The 15,251-nt window shown below is 40.7% G+C and overlaps 1 protein-coding gene across 1 annotated transcript in view; it reads left to right on the top strand.

The window, feature by feature from the left end:
• The window catches only part of CNTNAP2 (contactin associated protein 2), a 1,311,177-nt gene that overhangs the window by 802,419 nt on the left and 493,507 nt on the right, over positions 1-15,251 (top strand). Inside the window, exon 10 of the mRNA XM_081147555.1 lies at positions 12,484-12,655. Coding sequence (XP_081003681.1) covers positions 12,484-12,655 — 172 coding nt within the window. The remainder of the gene's footprint in view (positions 1-12,483; positions 12,656-15,251) is intronic.

Here is a 15,251-nt window from a genome sequence, read left to right as displayed (position 1 = left end):
GCATTCCCCACAAGACAGCCGACAGACAGTGGGCTGGGAGAACTGATCTATCTGCCCTGGCTGCAGGGAGGGAGCTGCTCGGGCTGTGGGTCCTGGTACGGTTACAGGTCACGTTTTCACATACTAATTAGCAAACATTCTTCTGACTTAGCAGATGTGCTCCCACTGCTGAGAGATGAATCCAGATTGGGGTGCTGATGTCAGAGTGAAGACAGTTTCCCACTGTCTAAGGTCACTGTAACTGTAAGATAACAAATGTTGCCTGGAGAGACCATTTAAGGACAGACACCGGTCACCCTGGACATACTTTATTGTCCCTTTGGGCCTTTCCATTTGGAAACATTTTCTCTCCCTTCTGTTTCTCTCCTCTCCGTGATTTCCTTTGTTTAAGGTGTTGTGCCCAGTTGTTCATTCAAACCCAGGACTGTTTTTCCCCACTCTTACCAGAAGTTGAGAGAAATGGGTCAGTCCTCTGTATGCCACTAAGAAATCTGGCCGTCCTCGCCGCTCAGCCCTGCCTCTTGCACACGGTGACGTTTACCCTGCCTGTCTGACTTATTCTGAATGGCAGAATGACGACTTTGCCCTCCCTGGAAGTTAAGGGGAAGGACCCTTTAGCCAGGTGCACGGTTTTACTTTTTCAGTGGTGCTGAGTTAGGGAGCTGGCTGCATGCATCTCCACAGGGCCAGTGGGACCAGAGCCCTTGAGAGAATTCGCTGACTTCATTCACCTCTAATGGGTGAGGGCCAAGCCAGTGGGGGCCCCTAGTCCAACTCCTTGGCAAAGCCCCCTCTCTCCAGGCCCACACTGAGCCGTGGCCTCAGCCTCCCCTGTGGCTCTGTGTCCTTCTACACTTTCTTTGCTAAGTTGGTTCACATTCTGCCTTCTGTGTGTAAATATATTCAGTCACTGTATTCCAGTCTAACTGATCAGAGAGGCGTGACTGACAAAGAGAAAGGCCATCCTAACTGTCCTTACCCGTGATCGTGTTTTTACCCCAGGAAGCCAATTTTACAGCATTCAGCAGGGCCAGTCTCATAGTTGCTGGTGTTTCCTCTGATTTGCATATTATCAAAATGTATCTGTCTTACTAGATAGTATTTTTGCCAAGAAAGGTCATTATATTAGTAATTTTTAGTCTACCATTTTACTACAAACTTGAATCAGGTGGGAAAATAACCACAAACCTAAATATTTTAAAGTAATATTTTCATGTTTTTTTACTGCCGATGTAGGAGAAATTCCTTTCACTGGTTTATTATTTTGCCAGGGTAAGCCCAAAGGAAAGAGCATATAATACTTAGTTATTAGAGCACTGAAATATTGTTTGAAAGTAATTATTACTTTATAAAGCTGACTTCTGGATTTGACAGATGCATCGTTCTCTTGAGCTGTGTCTGGGCATGGGCAGTAAATAGATTCTACATTTAGAAACTTTCCTGGAATTGACCTGTCTTTATATTAAGTGTAGACCATAGTACTGACTAGGACAGCGATGCTGATTGATCAGTGGGATCCAGAGCTGGGAGCATTTTAGTTTATTGTGCCCATGCCCGGGTTTATTTTAATTTTTTTGGCTTGGTAAAGAATTATATTTTCTTTGGCACATTTTTATTTACAGGAGAAGATATACATTGGAGATAGATAAACATTTTAGAGGAGATAAACTGCCAATATTTTACTTAGGCCTCCAAAAAGACAACTTGGGACTGCTACATTCATCAGGAGAAAGCGAAAGTACCCCGCAAATCCATTTGTTTTATGTGTCTTCCTAGCAGCTGGTAGGAGTTCAGTCTAAATAATGGAAAGCTTTACTGACAATAAAACTCATCTCACAGAGATGAATCTCAAATATTCCAAGAGGCCTGCATTTAGCTTGGAAACTGTAAACCTTCAGACTGTAATACAAATTGTCTCATTTCTCCCCCTTAATCAAACAAGAGCAGGTTTTGTTATTTCCCTCCAAAAATATATATAATTAGGAGATTGAAAAACTGTTAATGTGACAGCTTCTTGTGAAGGAATCTGGACCTCTAAGAGTTCAATTAAATGGCTAAATGGCTTCTTTTCTGTGTGTAACAGGGTTTTCCCATTGTTACAATTAAAAATAATTTATTTATAGGTATCTATAGATCCTTTGTTGAACTCTCTCACCCATCATCCTACTCCTATGCACCCTTGAAAGCCTCAGAGCCACAGGAAGACATGAAAATGTTGCTAGGGGGGCAAAAGCAATAGCCAGCCCTACAAGTGAGCATTTCCTGCCCGCCCAGGCTCAAAGCAGCTCCTGACACAGATCTTCTCAGTCTGGTTTTGTGTTGATTTGACATTAATTTTCAGACTATCAAAGTAGTCATATTAGAAGCACTCCCAAAGCAAATAGGAGTGGGATGTGACTTCCTAGTGTTTTGCGTTATCCGTATCATCTGAATGCAGATCATTGCAATTCACGTTTATAATCGTATTTTTCTCTTCCTGTAAAAATACTGTTCTTAAGAAGAAGGTAAAGTCTTTCCCCTTCAACGTATTCAAAGGTGTGTAGGCTTTCCAAATGGGAATACGGTGTTGATAAGTAAAATGAGAAACTACTTTTTGATTGATTTAGGGTAAAACACAAATCTCTCAAATCTCACAATATTTTTGAATGTAAGAAGTGACCCTGTTATTTAATGAAAGCAGAAGCGGAGGCGATTTCCAGGGTTCCCGCCGCGGGTTTCTTTGCTTGGCGCACTGTTCAGTGTCTTCCTGCAGCCTCTCCCGCCCCCGTAGCATCCTCACCCACAGATCTCTCCCAGTTCTGACCCCTTTCCTCCAGTCCAGACGTTAACAGGACCCTGCAGGTGTGCACATGTTATCTAGGACACCCCGCAGCTCCTTCACACTTGCAAAGCCCAGCTTCGAGCTTGTCAGAATCACCCACCGCCCTTCCTCCTGCTCCTGCTCCTCCCACATTGTGTTTTATTTTTCGTTTTGTTTTTCTCATGTTTATTGAATTTATTGGGATGAGACTGGTTAACAAAATCACACAGGTTTCAGGTGCACAATTTCACAAAACATCATCCGTACACTGTACAAGTCAAGTCTCTGCCCATCACCGTTTATCCCTCCTGTACCCTCTTCCACATGCCCCATCCCCGCAATCACCCCACTGTTGTCCATGAGTCTTTTTTTTCTTTTTTGCTCCATCCCTCCACCACCCAGCCCCCCAATGCCCCCGCCCCCCCCCCCAGCTGTCGGCGTGCTGCCTGTCTATAAGTCTGTCTCTAATTTGCTTGGTAGTTCAGTCCTGTTCATTAGATTCCACATGTGAGTGAGATCACATGGTGCTTGTCTTTCTCTTACTGGTTTATTTCCCTCAGCATGATACTCTCCAGGTCCATCCATGCTGTTGCAAAGGGTGAGATTTCCTTCTTTTTTACGGCCGACTTCTTGACCTGGTGCTCCTCAACTGTGGCAATGAAAGCATTCATCTGTGGCTCAGCAACAAATGGAAGATTCATTCCAGTTGTCCCCCTCTCGGTGCAGTGCTCGTATCCAATGGATGAGCCAATTCTCTCTTATCTCCCCGTGAAGTATCTCCCGTCTATTTCCTGTGAGCATTACTGACATATTCTGGATGAGAATTTGGAACTTCCCCAATGGCTCCTTTATAAGACGATCCCTGCTTCAAGTTTTCCCTCCGCCAGCCTCTTCCTATCTCCCAGAGAGACAATAACAACACAGATTGGCCAAGTCACTTCCTTGCTCAAAATCCCCCATTGTCTGTTTGTCATTCACCAGACAATTGTTGAGCCCCTACAAAGTAAGATCCAGCAGAGTCGAAGCCTCAAGTTTATAATCTTATAAAAGAGGGGAAGCTGTAAACAAACATACTGTATACTTGATGGCGACAAGGGTTTTGAAGGAAAATGAATTGGGTCAGGGCTAAAGAGCTAAGATGGGGGTGACGGGGGGACTGTTACTTGACGGTGGTCAGGGCAGGCCTCTCAGGCGAGGCAGCTGAAACAGGCCTGCAGGAAGCAGGTGCAGTACTTACAGATCACTGCTTTCCAGGGCAAACATCCAAACATATTAATTCAGTTGGTCATTTGCCTAACATATATGGAGGGGTCCGTTAAGTCTGGAAATATATATATATTTGTAAAGGATAGCTTCAGTCTGTTAAAAAAAAATAACTTGTTTCCAAACTTTTTAAGGCCTTATATCTTAAACATTTTCCATCTTTATCGCATTGAGATAAGTAGGGTGGTGAATTTTATGGCATCAATAGATACATATTTTAAAAACTTCATAGAGAAACAAGACAATATAACTGATGTCGTGATACGAATAAGACTGAAAGAGGAAGAAAAGCCACTCAGGAGACATACACACACGCACGCACGTGGGTGAGTAAGTAAAGCCGTCCAGATGAGCATAAACCGAGACAGGTCCTAGGACAAGGAATGAGTAGCTGGACCACTTGCAAGAGCAGATTGATGGAATCCTCTTTAATAGCGGTCCTGGAAGGCCCCTCTCGGAAGGTGACATTTGAGCTGAACTGAATCATAGGGTAAGTCAGGCATGACAAATGCAGGAGAAAATCCCAGGCAGAAAGGGCATGGTTTTCCTGAGGCACAGACAAGAAGGCGACGCGGCCGAAACATAATTTGTAAGGGAGGTGTCTTAGGCATTGAATTAGGGAGCTAGCAAAGGAGGGACAGAAATATGACAGAATTATTTCTAATTGTGAGAAACTCCCTTGAAGCACAAAGTATATGTTGAGGAAAATTACTAAGTTTTGAAGAGTTTTATTATACTTACTGAATGGTTTAGTTAGCATTGTTTTAATTTTTACATCTTGGAGGGGGCCCTGGGTTGCTGTACGTGTCCTAATAGTTTCAGGGCTTGGGAACTCTAGGTCTGAACCTCACGGAGAGGATAGGAATCGAGTTTGGAACGGGTTGCAGACCATTCAGTCCTTGAAGGCCACAAAAGTTACCCTGGTTGGATAACAGAATATAAACATATGAGGAGCCACTGAGAAGCCTAGTCAATGGGTGAAGAAAATTTGGTTCCCTAAAAATCGTCACTGCAATCAGGAGGCCCACTTTCATTGAAGATCCGTGGGCACTGAATGAAGATTAACGTGGATAAAGAAAAAGCAGGACATGAGAACATGGACACCAGACAAGTTTATTTTATTGGGAAATAATTTAAAGCCAAGTGCAGAACTTTTAGCATAAAGCACTACTTCATATCAGATGGAACAGAAATTTTTAAGTTGTCTTTATTTTCAAACGTTATTTTTAAATAGTTTTTATTTCAAATAATTCAAGATTTGAAAAAAAAAAGCAAGAAAAATACAAAAGCCACCAGCATAACGCTCACCCGGAGACCCCATTCAAGGTTTGTCGATTGCCCTGTAATGCCCTTTATAGCAAAAGACCCAATATGGGGTCATGTGTCCCACCCTATTTTCCTGCCTCTCCACTTTCTAAAAGTTGGAATCAGATCCTCAGTTGATTCTTGACTTTAATAGCTTTATTGTTCCAGAAGATCCTCTCGGTTTGGGCCTGACGTTTCCCCGTGATTGCCTAGGTTATGTATTTCGGGCAGGAGTACCACGAGGCGTTGCTGTATTTTCCTCATTGCATCTTGTCAGGTGGCCCAAGTGTCATTCGGTCCCTTAGCTGGTGGTAATAACTTTGATCACTTGACTGCAAAGATATCTGCCAGGTTCCTCTGCTGTAAAATTACTAGTTTGCTATTGGAAATTAATAAAAGTTTTTGGGAAGACACTTGGAGGCTGGGTTCCTCCTCCAACATTCAGCCACATATTTGAGAATCAATTGCTGTTTCTGTCCTGAATGAATTCCTATTATGACGGTGGCCAGTGGTGACCTGCAAATTCCAGCATGCCTTGTACGTTTATTAGCTAGCATAGTGTGTGCTACAGGAGGAGGTTTCTGTTCTCCTGCTTTACTCAATGATTTTTATGCAGGCAGACTCCTGGGTTCCTGTTCTGTTCAGTGAGGTCTGGTCTATAAATTCATTTTCTTCTTTCTTTTCCTCTCTCACCTTTCCTTCCTCCCTGCCTTCCTCCCTCCCTCCCTCCCTCTCTCTCTCTCCTTCTGCCTTCCTTCCTTCCTTTATTCTTTCTTTTGATACTCAAAATACATTTTGATGCTCCAGTTATTTATTTTGCACTCAAATTGTTCAGATCTGAGCAGCAGAAGCCCATGTCAGGCTGGCTCCTGTGTCATTCTGACATAACATCATCATTCTTAGAGCACATTTTTATTTCTGGTTCAGGAAAATGTCCCAGTCTCATATTGTGCTTTTCCTGACCCAGCTCTGGAGTCAGCCATTCCTCCAAGGAGTCCTGGTTTTAATCAGTGTAGTAACTAAGATCTGAACTATAGGGATACTCAGTGCTTCTGGGCAACCCTGCCCCTGGACTGTCTTCAGGGCATGGTAGAAACTAGCTGTATATTGCACCACAGTTCCAGCTAGGTTTATCTCTACATCTGTCTAAACCCACTAAAACCCACAAGCTCACACTGATAGGTTAAATTCCAACCCAAACCCACAGGATCCATTCCAGATTTTCCACTTTCTGTTTGTACCCTCCTTTCTTGACAAAGAACCTGGTCCCACAGTCCTCAGTATTATTTATTTATTTGCTCAGTCAACCTGTATGGTAGTTGCTGTCACAGCCACATGGGGGCGGGGGGGGGTGCTGCGTGGCTGATCTCACTGTGGAGGTGTCGGCCTGCTCCAGCACTCTGCCTGCTTGGACCCCAGTTCCCAATGGGGCGAGTTATTCAGGAGCTTGGGCGAACAGTGGAGCTTGGTAGGCCTTTCTCATAATCATGCAAGATTATATTAAAAAGAAGGCAACACATGGATTTTAGCATCCTACAGCATTCCACCAGCCTCTCTCCGACCTCCCAAACTTTCCAACTTTCAAATAACTATAAATAAAAATAAATCCCTTACGCACGTCATTTTAGACATGCAAGAAGTTCAGCCCTGTTGCCTCGTGTTTGCTCTTTCTGTCCCATCAGGTTAACGTTATAACTTACAACAATGTCAATTGGCATTTTAGTGTCAAAAGAAATATCAGCATGCTCTTCACTGATGTATTTCTGAATTAAAATTTTAAAACCTTGAAATTGCATGTATTTTTCTTGTCAGCAAGAGTAATAAATACTGAGTGGACTTCAAATCAGGTATGAAGTTTTTATATCCTGAGTCTTGAAATGGAAATCTCAAATCTGCCAGTGAGGCAGCATAATTATGATGACCCGTGAAGAGAGGAGGTTTCCCTGTGTACTGAGAGTGAAGTGCAGCGGAGGCAGACAAGATTACAGCTCGCTGTGGGCGCTACAACACATGTCACATCGTAGGGCCCAGGAGCAATGATCTGGGTATGAATATGGCACTTTTTATTCCAAATGTAGAGATATTACCAATGTAAAGTCCTAAGCCAAAACAAACATCAATTTACCTCTGTATTCTATATACTCTTCCTACTAAATTGGCAAATTTTTATTAAGGTTAATTTTCTATCCATTTTATATCTATTTCTTTCTCACCCTCAGGTTCTCAGTTGCAAATTTTTGTCTCCAAACACTCCAGCTATTAATCTATTAAGTAGGTTAATTCCTGAGCTTTAGAGTCATTGCTGAAAGCATCACAGACACTAGTACACTAGTATTTTTAGTGACATATTTTTACACACGGGGAACAAATACAGAAATTGAATAATATTTTCTCCTTCATTTCAAAGGGAGTGAGAGTTCCAGGGATTTCAGCATCAGAGACCCATTATCTTTAACCTGTTGCTAACTCTGCAGGAATGGTCAGCACCCCACGAGTTACTCTGTTTTGCAAACTGTTTTTGTTACTCGGTTTCTAATTTTTAAAAACTATTTGAGAAAGTGATGGCAGGAATTGGGAATTGTTAGCTTTAAGAGGCTGGTTACCAGAATTTGCTCTTTGGAACACAGATATTCATGTCTCTTCCAATTCTGTAGCTGCATAGAATGACCCCAAAGCTCAGCACCATAATAATTTACTGTCTCTTTTTCTGTGGGAGCAACTTCTAATTCTGGGATGTTCTGGCTTGAAGTTCTTTATGAGGTTGAAGTTATAAGTTTCCTGGGGCCACAGTCATCTGGGGGCTTCTATAGGATCGGCGGTTCCACTTCAAGATGGCTTACTCACATGGCTAGCAGTTTTCTGCTGATTGTTAGGAGTAGGTCTTAGTTCCTCTCCCCATGGGAGCCTCCCCACCAGACTACTTGAGGCTCCCCGTGACACCCAGGCTGGCTTTCCCAGAGCAAGTGGTCCAAGAGACCAAGGTGAAGCCTCTAATGCCTTTTATTAGCAAGCCTCGGCAGTCCCATACACACGGTCACTTCTGCAATGTTCTATTTGTCATACAGGTCAGGACTGATTCAGTGTGGAAAGGTACTACTAAAAGGTTTGAATAATAGGAAGTGACGCTGTATGGCTATCTTAGGGGCTGGTTACCAGAATTTGCTCTTTGAGACACAGATATTCATGTCTCTTCCACATGCAAGTACACTCACTTCCTCCAAGGACCCTTCAAAGTTTCATTCCATTAGAGCATCTACTCAAAACCCAGGAACTCGTCACCTAAGTCAAGTTCGTATCCAAATGAAGCTCCTGGGGAAGTCCAAGGGCACAGGAAGCTGTTTGGGTACAATTACTCAAATGTAGCTGCTCATGTGACTGCCTGTGAGCAAGTTTTATGCCACTCACACCCCCAATGTACTAAGGTAGGATAGGCATAGAGTAAGCACCTTAGACTCTCCTGTTCAAATGGAGAAAAATAAGAGTTACGCAGAAGCAACTGGTCCATAGCAGTTCTGAAATCCAGTCAGGCACACGTGGGTAATTCCTTGATTAGAACTCAAGTCTGCTATTCCCTAGAAATGATTCTCCATGGCTCTTGGCTGTGCCTTCTGGATTCTCAGTTCAAGCACTATGACCCATACTTTCCTTTTTAAGTAAAACATAGCCTGTGTTTACAGCTGCGTAGTTTCCCGCCTATAGAAGTTTAGGGTCGAAAGACCTTTTTTCATTTTGTACCATTTCTGTCCCTTTCAATCCAAGCTGATGGTGTTTTCACTAGTACAGTTCTCTTAAAAATCTGTAGGCCTTCTATGAATATTATTCAGGTTTACTCCATTAAACAGTATTTTTCTTTTTATATTGGGTTTTTGCTGACATGCTAAGGGCAAGATGCCCTTAAGATTATTAGCATCTGCCCAACTGGCGTGGCTCAGCAGTTGAGCATTGACCTAGGATCCAGGGGACTTGAGGTTCGATTCCCAGGCAGGGCACATACCTTGCAGGCTGATCCCCAGTAGGGGGTGTGCAGGAGGCAGCTGACCAATGACCCCTCTCATCGCTGACTTCTCTCATCTATCTCTCCCTCTCCGTTTCTCTCTCTGAAATCAATAAAAACATATTTTAAAAAAGAAAAGATTATTAGAATCCCTATTGTGTAACTCAGAGGGTCTGTAAAATACACCAACATGCTGCCTAGAGGTTTGTTTGTTTTCTTGTTTTGTTTTGTTTTTGTCTGATTAAGTGGTTTTATGAAACACAACAATACATTTTGGAGGTCTTAGCATGGATTTTACAGTCTCACCTCATTGTCATCTTGAGAGTCTGTTTTACTGGTAGTTTACCTTTGCCCGAAAGTGGTTTCCTAATTTTTGCCTTATTTGTCATCTGGAAACACTGTAATTGAGAAAACATTTATCTTCAAACCCATCAAGTCCTAGCTTCTTTATATTTAACAGTTTCTCTTTAGCTTTTCTCTCTTCTTTTCTGCCTTTTACTATAAATAGAAAGATGTCAGAATTCTCTGTCTGGAAATGCCTGTAGCTCAATTACAGATTTCTTCAGTATGGCTTCTTCCTTTCCATGTTATCACAGGGTTGCCAAACTTCCCACTGCAGCATACACAGGATTTGGTTTTCTCTCATTTCCAATGACATTTTTTCTTCATCTTCCTTCAACCCATTACCTACAATCTCCCCCAGAGCCGTTAGGCTTCAACTAACAGTGCTTTCAAGGCCCATCTAACTTACTTGGGCATCCCAGCCCCTAAGTCACTGCCACAGTTTTAGATTTATGTTATAATTCTCTCTCAGTACTAAATTCATTATTGGTTATTTATTATCACATGACAAATCGCTCCAAAATGTAATGGCTTAAAACCATGATTTATTATCTCTCGTGGGCCTGCCTCTCTGCAAGACAGCTCAGGCATGATGGCTGACTTCAGGGTTAGAAATCTCAGAGACCAAGTTGAAAACCAGCCTTAGAAGTTACACCGGACCACCACTTCCACAGTTTTCCACTGACCACAGAGGTCAGCCCTAATTTAATATGGAAGGAGACTACAAAAAGGGTGGGAATTAATGGAGTCCCTCTTGGAAATGTTAAAGATAATGCAAGGAGAGGAGAAAAAACTTAAAATTTTAATAGCTATGTAGTAGTTTGTCCTATAATTATCTCCTCCTAGAATGTATCCCATTTAGAAAAATGAAAGGACTTGACATTTTCGAAATCCAAAATTCCTTAGGACCAAACAGAACATTGTTATGGGTGACTGATGAAGTCTTGTTTTATGAACTTAATTATACCCAATCCAATCTGCAGTGATCTGTGTGTTATGCAGCTGCTATGCTTCAGAGAAGGTCTTGTTCTCACAAATAGACCTACTCATTTTGGAATATTTCTAAGCCAGTATGAATATTTAGAGACTCCCTAGTATTCAAAGAACAGAACCAAATGATCATCTCGTCAAGAATAGTCATTAAAGTTACAGCTGTATGTTCTCTTTCTGCTCAGTTTAGACATTAACTCTTTTCAGTGTTATCTTGATTAAGCAGATTTAAAATCATGTGTATGAGTACAGCTAGTCTAAATAGATGACTTCTCCAAGATCAGCAATTTCAGAGGGGACTAAGTCAATGCAAATGAAAAAACTGTGACTTAGAAAAAATACATAGATGAGCTATACTTTTGACATTGATATAGAGCCTTATATTCATTTTTAAGTCAAGGAATTAATTTAAGTATAGTCCTATTTTTACCTAGTATTCTGTTAATGGAAAAGAATATACTACACTTCTGTGATTAACCCTTAAAGAGGGCTCAAATGACAGTTATTAGACTTTAAATATTATAAACCATTAGAAAAGGAGAGGGAAGTTTCTGTTGTCCTCAACTACTATCACTAGTCAAACAAAATAGGACATTTTTAAAAATCACTTAATGGTCAATTTCTTAAAAAGAGTTTTTATTGAAAATTTACTTTTACTCAATTAATGACACATAGTGGTCTCAATCCATTCTGTATAAATTATTTTTTGCTGTACATATACTATTTGAATGAAATAAATGTGTGCATAACTTAAGATTTTTAAGCAAATTAGTACAGTTTAAATTTGCTCTGGAGGTCAGCTTGGTGTGGGAACTATATGAAAAGGAGATGCTTTTTGGGACTTTCTAGAGATGATTAACGGGATTGAGAAACAGTATTTCCTATTCCCTACAATTTCTCTGCATAATAATTTCTGTGCATCATAATTTCCATGCAATTTTCTACTGAATAGACATAATGGTAATTGATTGATCATGCTATTTTCAAGTTATTTTGCAATAAAACGTTTAGGGTCTGATTTCAAACTTAGTGTAAGTGCATGCTGCTCATTCCCTAATAGAACCAGTTGTGTTTATTTTTTGGTCTTGTTTATTTTCTGTTCATTTGAGTTTCATCTCCTACCATTTATGCTCTCTGTACCACGTGAGGTACCGTGTGCACGATCGATGTTCAGAGCAGGTTGGCTGACCTTTATGTCTAAATTTACCTCTTTGTAATGTTCCTTAATATTTTATGAATTGAGAAAGCACTTGTAATGCAAGTATCTCTTTGGATTGAGTTAGACATTAATCCATAAAATAGGTTCATCTTAATTGATAATAATAAGTTTAGGTTCTTGACATCTAAATGACAGGCCTCTAGGGAATTAAGAAAATAGATGCAATGTTGAAAGTATAAGAGGAAGGCATTTGGGTGGTTGAGAAAGGTCTAAATTTTATGTTCTCATCTCTGTAGACAGGGTCAGGTGCAGAAGTACAATAGGGAGCCGTTGACAGCAAAGGGACAGGGAACTGTGACAGAGTGAGAAAGAAGATGTCAAGGAGAAAGTATAAGGAATGCTAGACCCCAGAGACAAAGATTCGTCCAGGCCCAACCCTCCCTTCTTTCCCTGAAATAACATCTCTTTCTCACAAGACTACATTCTTCTGCATTGAGCAGGACACCAGCAAAGATTAAGGAGCCAGGAGCTGGACACAGTGGCTGTGGTCAGGGAGCATCTCCCGAGGCAAGTTAGCGAAACGGGCTGTCCACAGGATTTGACATCCCCATTTTTTCTGCTCTCCCGCAGGTTTTCGGAACCAGATGAATCTTTCAAGTCACTCGGTCCTTCAGCCTTCATTCCAAGGGTGCATGCAGCTCATTCAAGTGGATGATCAACTCGTAAACTTATACGAGGTGGCGCAGAGGAGGCCGGGGAGTTTCGCGAACGTCAGCATCGACATGTGCGCCATCATAGACAGGTAAACGGCCTCTTCATCTTCCTTCGGGTCATCCAGACTTTCCAAGTTCACGTTTATGTTGTGGGATGAGTGAAACACTCACACACCCACCCCTCCGAGGGGTTAGGCGGTAGGAGCCATTTGCCATGCCCGTGGTCCTGTGTGTGTGATGTTAGCAGTGACGATATCAGGACATGATACACATGACAGAACAATCGGTGATGTCACGTTAGTCCATCCACCGCCCCCAGTGAATGTGAGCATTATGCAGATGGTTTGAAAGGAACTCCGTTTATTTTTAGTTTTGCTACCTATGTCCGCAAGTAGAGATGTCCCTTATCTGAACCTTGTCTTGGTCAAAACTCATATTGTCCCTTCAAAAACCCCCTTCCTATAGAAAAAGAAACATTAAGAAATGTTGGCCTGAAGTATGGGGACTTAGAGAAGCAGAATATTCAATGTAATTGAGTCGGCTCACAAAATACTTGTACTAAAATATTGCACAATCTAATCTTTATTAGTTTTGAAAACCTAGGGAGGAGCTTTTTATAAAAACTGAGTTGACCTCTCACACAGTGGAAGGATACAAATTTATATAAAATATTGTGAGAGCATTACATATTCTACCTTAGTACATTTCTAAAAATGCCTTTTCTCCCAATGTGAAAATATTTTATTTTCAGATGTTTTGCGCATAAACAAACCACATTTAAATATGAGTTGAATTTAACCTGGTGAATTTTGGTGATTTTAAAAAACATTTTTAAATGTTTTATCAGGGGGTTACTTTATCCTGAAAAAGTAAGTTCATTAATTTTGTATTTTGAAAGGTAAAAGTTCTGTAGGTCTCACTATGCCCCCCAAAAATATACACCTTAAGTCTAATAATATTATTTCATTTAAGAGGAGATCCTTGGGGAAGCCATTCAAAGACATATAATTAACCTTAAAAATATATAAAGGCATCTATAATGAAGTAAGTTTGTTCTATATAATCTTAATAAAATAGTATTTGTGTGAATGTAAATTACAATTTATGACAACTATAGATGATAACTTTTTAAAGCCTTAATATGTTTGTAAAGAACTTGATATATCACAGTATTTATTTCTATTACATATTTTCAAATATTCATCCTGATAGCCTAAACAGTTTATATTTAAACAGAACAACGAACAATTTTAATAGAAATATACTATTATATTTCTAGTAAATATTTCTGCCTGATGCAAATGATAGCAATAACCACAAAAGCAAAGAGAGGAAAGTTTTACGATCAGATGTTCTGATATTAGATGTTTACCTATAAATTTTAGTAATTCTTTTCCATAAAGGAAGATTTTCCTTCTTAGTAATAGTTATACGGCATTTGGAGATATTTTAGTACCTTGTCCATTTTCCATGCCAGTAGCTTTAATAATACAATAATTTCTGTCAGTAACAGCCGGGTTAGTTCATTCAGCTTTTGTAAACAGGCTAGATTTTATGGTGATATTGCTGTTTCGCTTCAAACAGCGTGTTTCCCGGGCATTATACTTAAATTGTTTGCTACCTAAGAAGTACAGGAGAGAGACTGAAACATTAATGTCTTACTCCCGTGGAAAGAGTAGGAGTTAAAGTAGCCTCAACAGAATGAATGAAATTTTGGTAAATGAAGAGAGAAGGAGGTGGCTGTCCTGGTGATGATGTAGTATAGGGAATGCAAATTGCAATTTTGGGCAGCTATAGGAATATAAAAACTATTTTTTACCAAAAAGGGTCTGTCCCACTGTCCATGTTGTCAGGTGTCCTGGTGCTGACAGAATGGATGTGTTTTCTTGCCCTTCTGGGCAATAACCCAGAAGAGTAGCTTCGGGAAAGTGGTCACCTCTGATAAGGGTCCACGAAGCTCCTAAAACCACTATGGAATTTTCTGCATGGCTCATTTTTTGAAGGCAGTGACTTCTGTACATTAACTACTGATGTGTGAAACAGCAGATTCCTTTATTTAACTGAAGTGTCCCCAGATCAAAACCTGAATCTGCGAAATGTTTTATTTTTATAAATATGAAACAAGAGTTTGTTCACCTTGTTCAAACCATGGGGATCACTGATGACTTAATCTATGTCTGTCCCGGTGACAGGATCAGTGGGGTTCGCCTGTCTTCATATAGTGGTGACCCATGAGGTCACACTTGAGCGACACATCCCCAGCCCATCTCCTGTTTGATTTTTTTTCCCCCTCACTAACTAAAATTTTGCAACGGCCCAATCTCTACCATTTTATTTTACCTAAATTCTCCCATTTTAGGTAAAATTTACCATTTTACCTAAATGTAAGCTTACATCTTTCGTACTTTCCTCCTTTCAAATTTCAGCTTGATGATTTGAAAGCCATTTTTGGAAAAAAATTAAAAACGGATAAATGAGAACATAGGGTGAAAAAAATACAAACGCAGCCATAGGCATGATTTTTATAAAATGTTTGGAGAAATAGGAGCAGCTGCAGTGATTTGATGAGCAGAACTTAGGGCCATAGTTTGGGGAAGAGGGTCCTCAGGGAGCTTTGCTGTGTCCTTCTGGAGCACCCTATGATTTCAGCTTGTTTTCTTTCTTTATGCGTGGATTTACCCGGGG

The sequence above is a fragment of the Miniopterus schreibersii genome, assembly GCF_964146895.1.
Source record: "Miniopterus schreibersii genome assembly, chromosome: 9".
Taxonomy (NCBI): domain Eukaryota; kingdom Metazoa; phylum Chordata; class Mammalia; order Chiroptera; family Miniopteridae; genus Miniopterus; species Miniopterus schreibersii.
The sequence above is the reverse complement of the archived record's forward strand: the minus strand, read 5'-3'. Positions and strand labels throughout refer to the sequence as shown.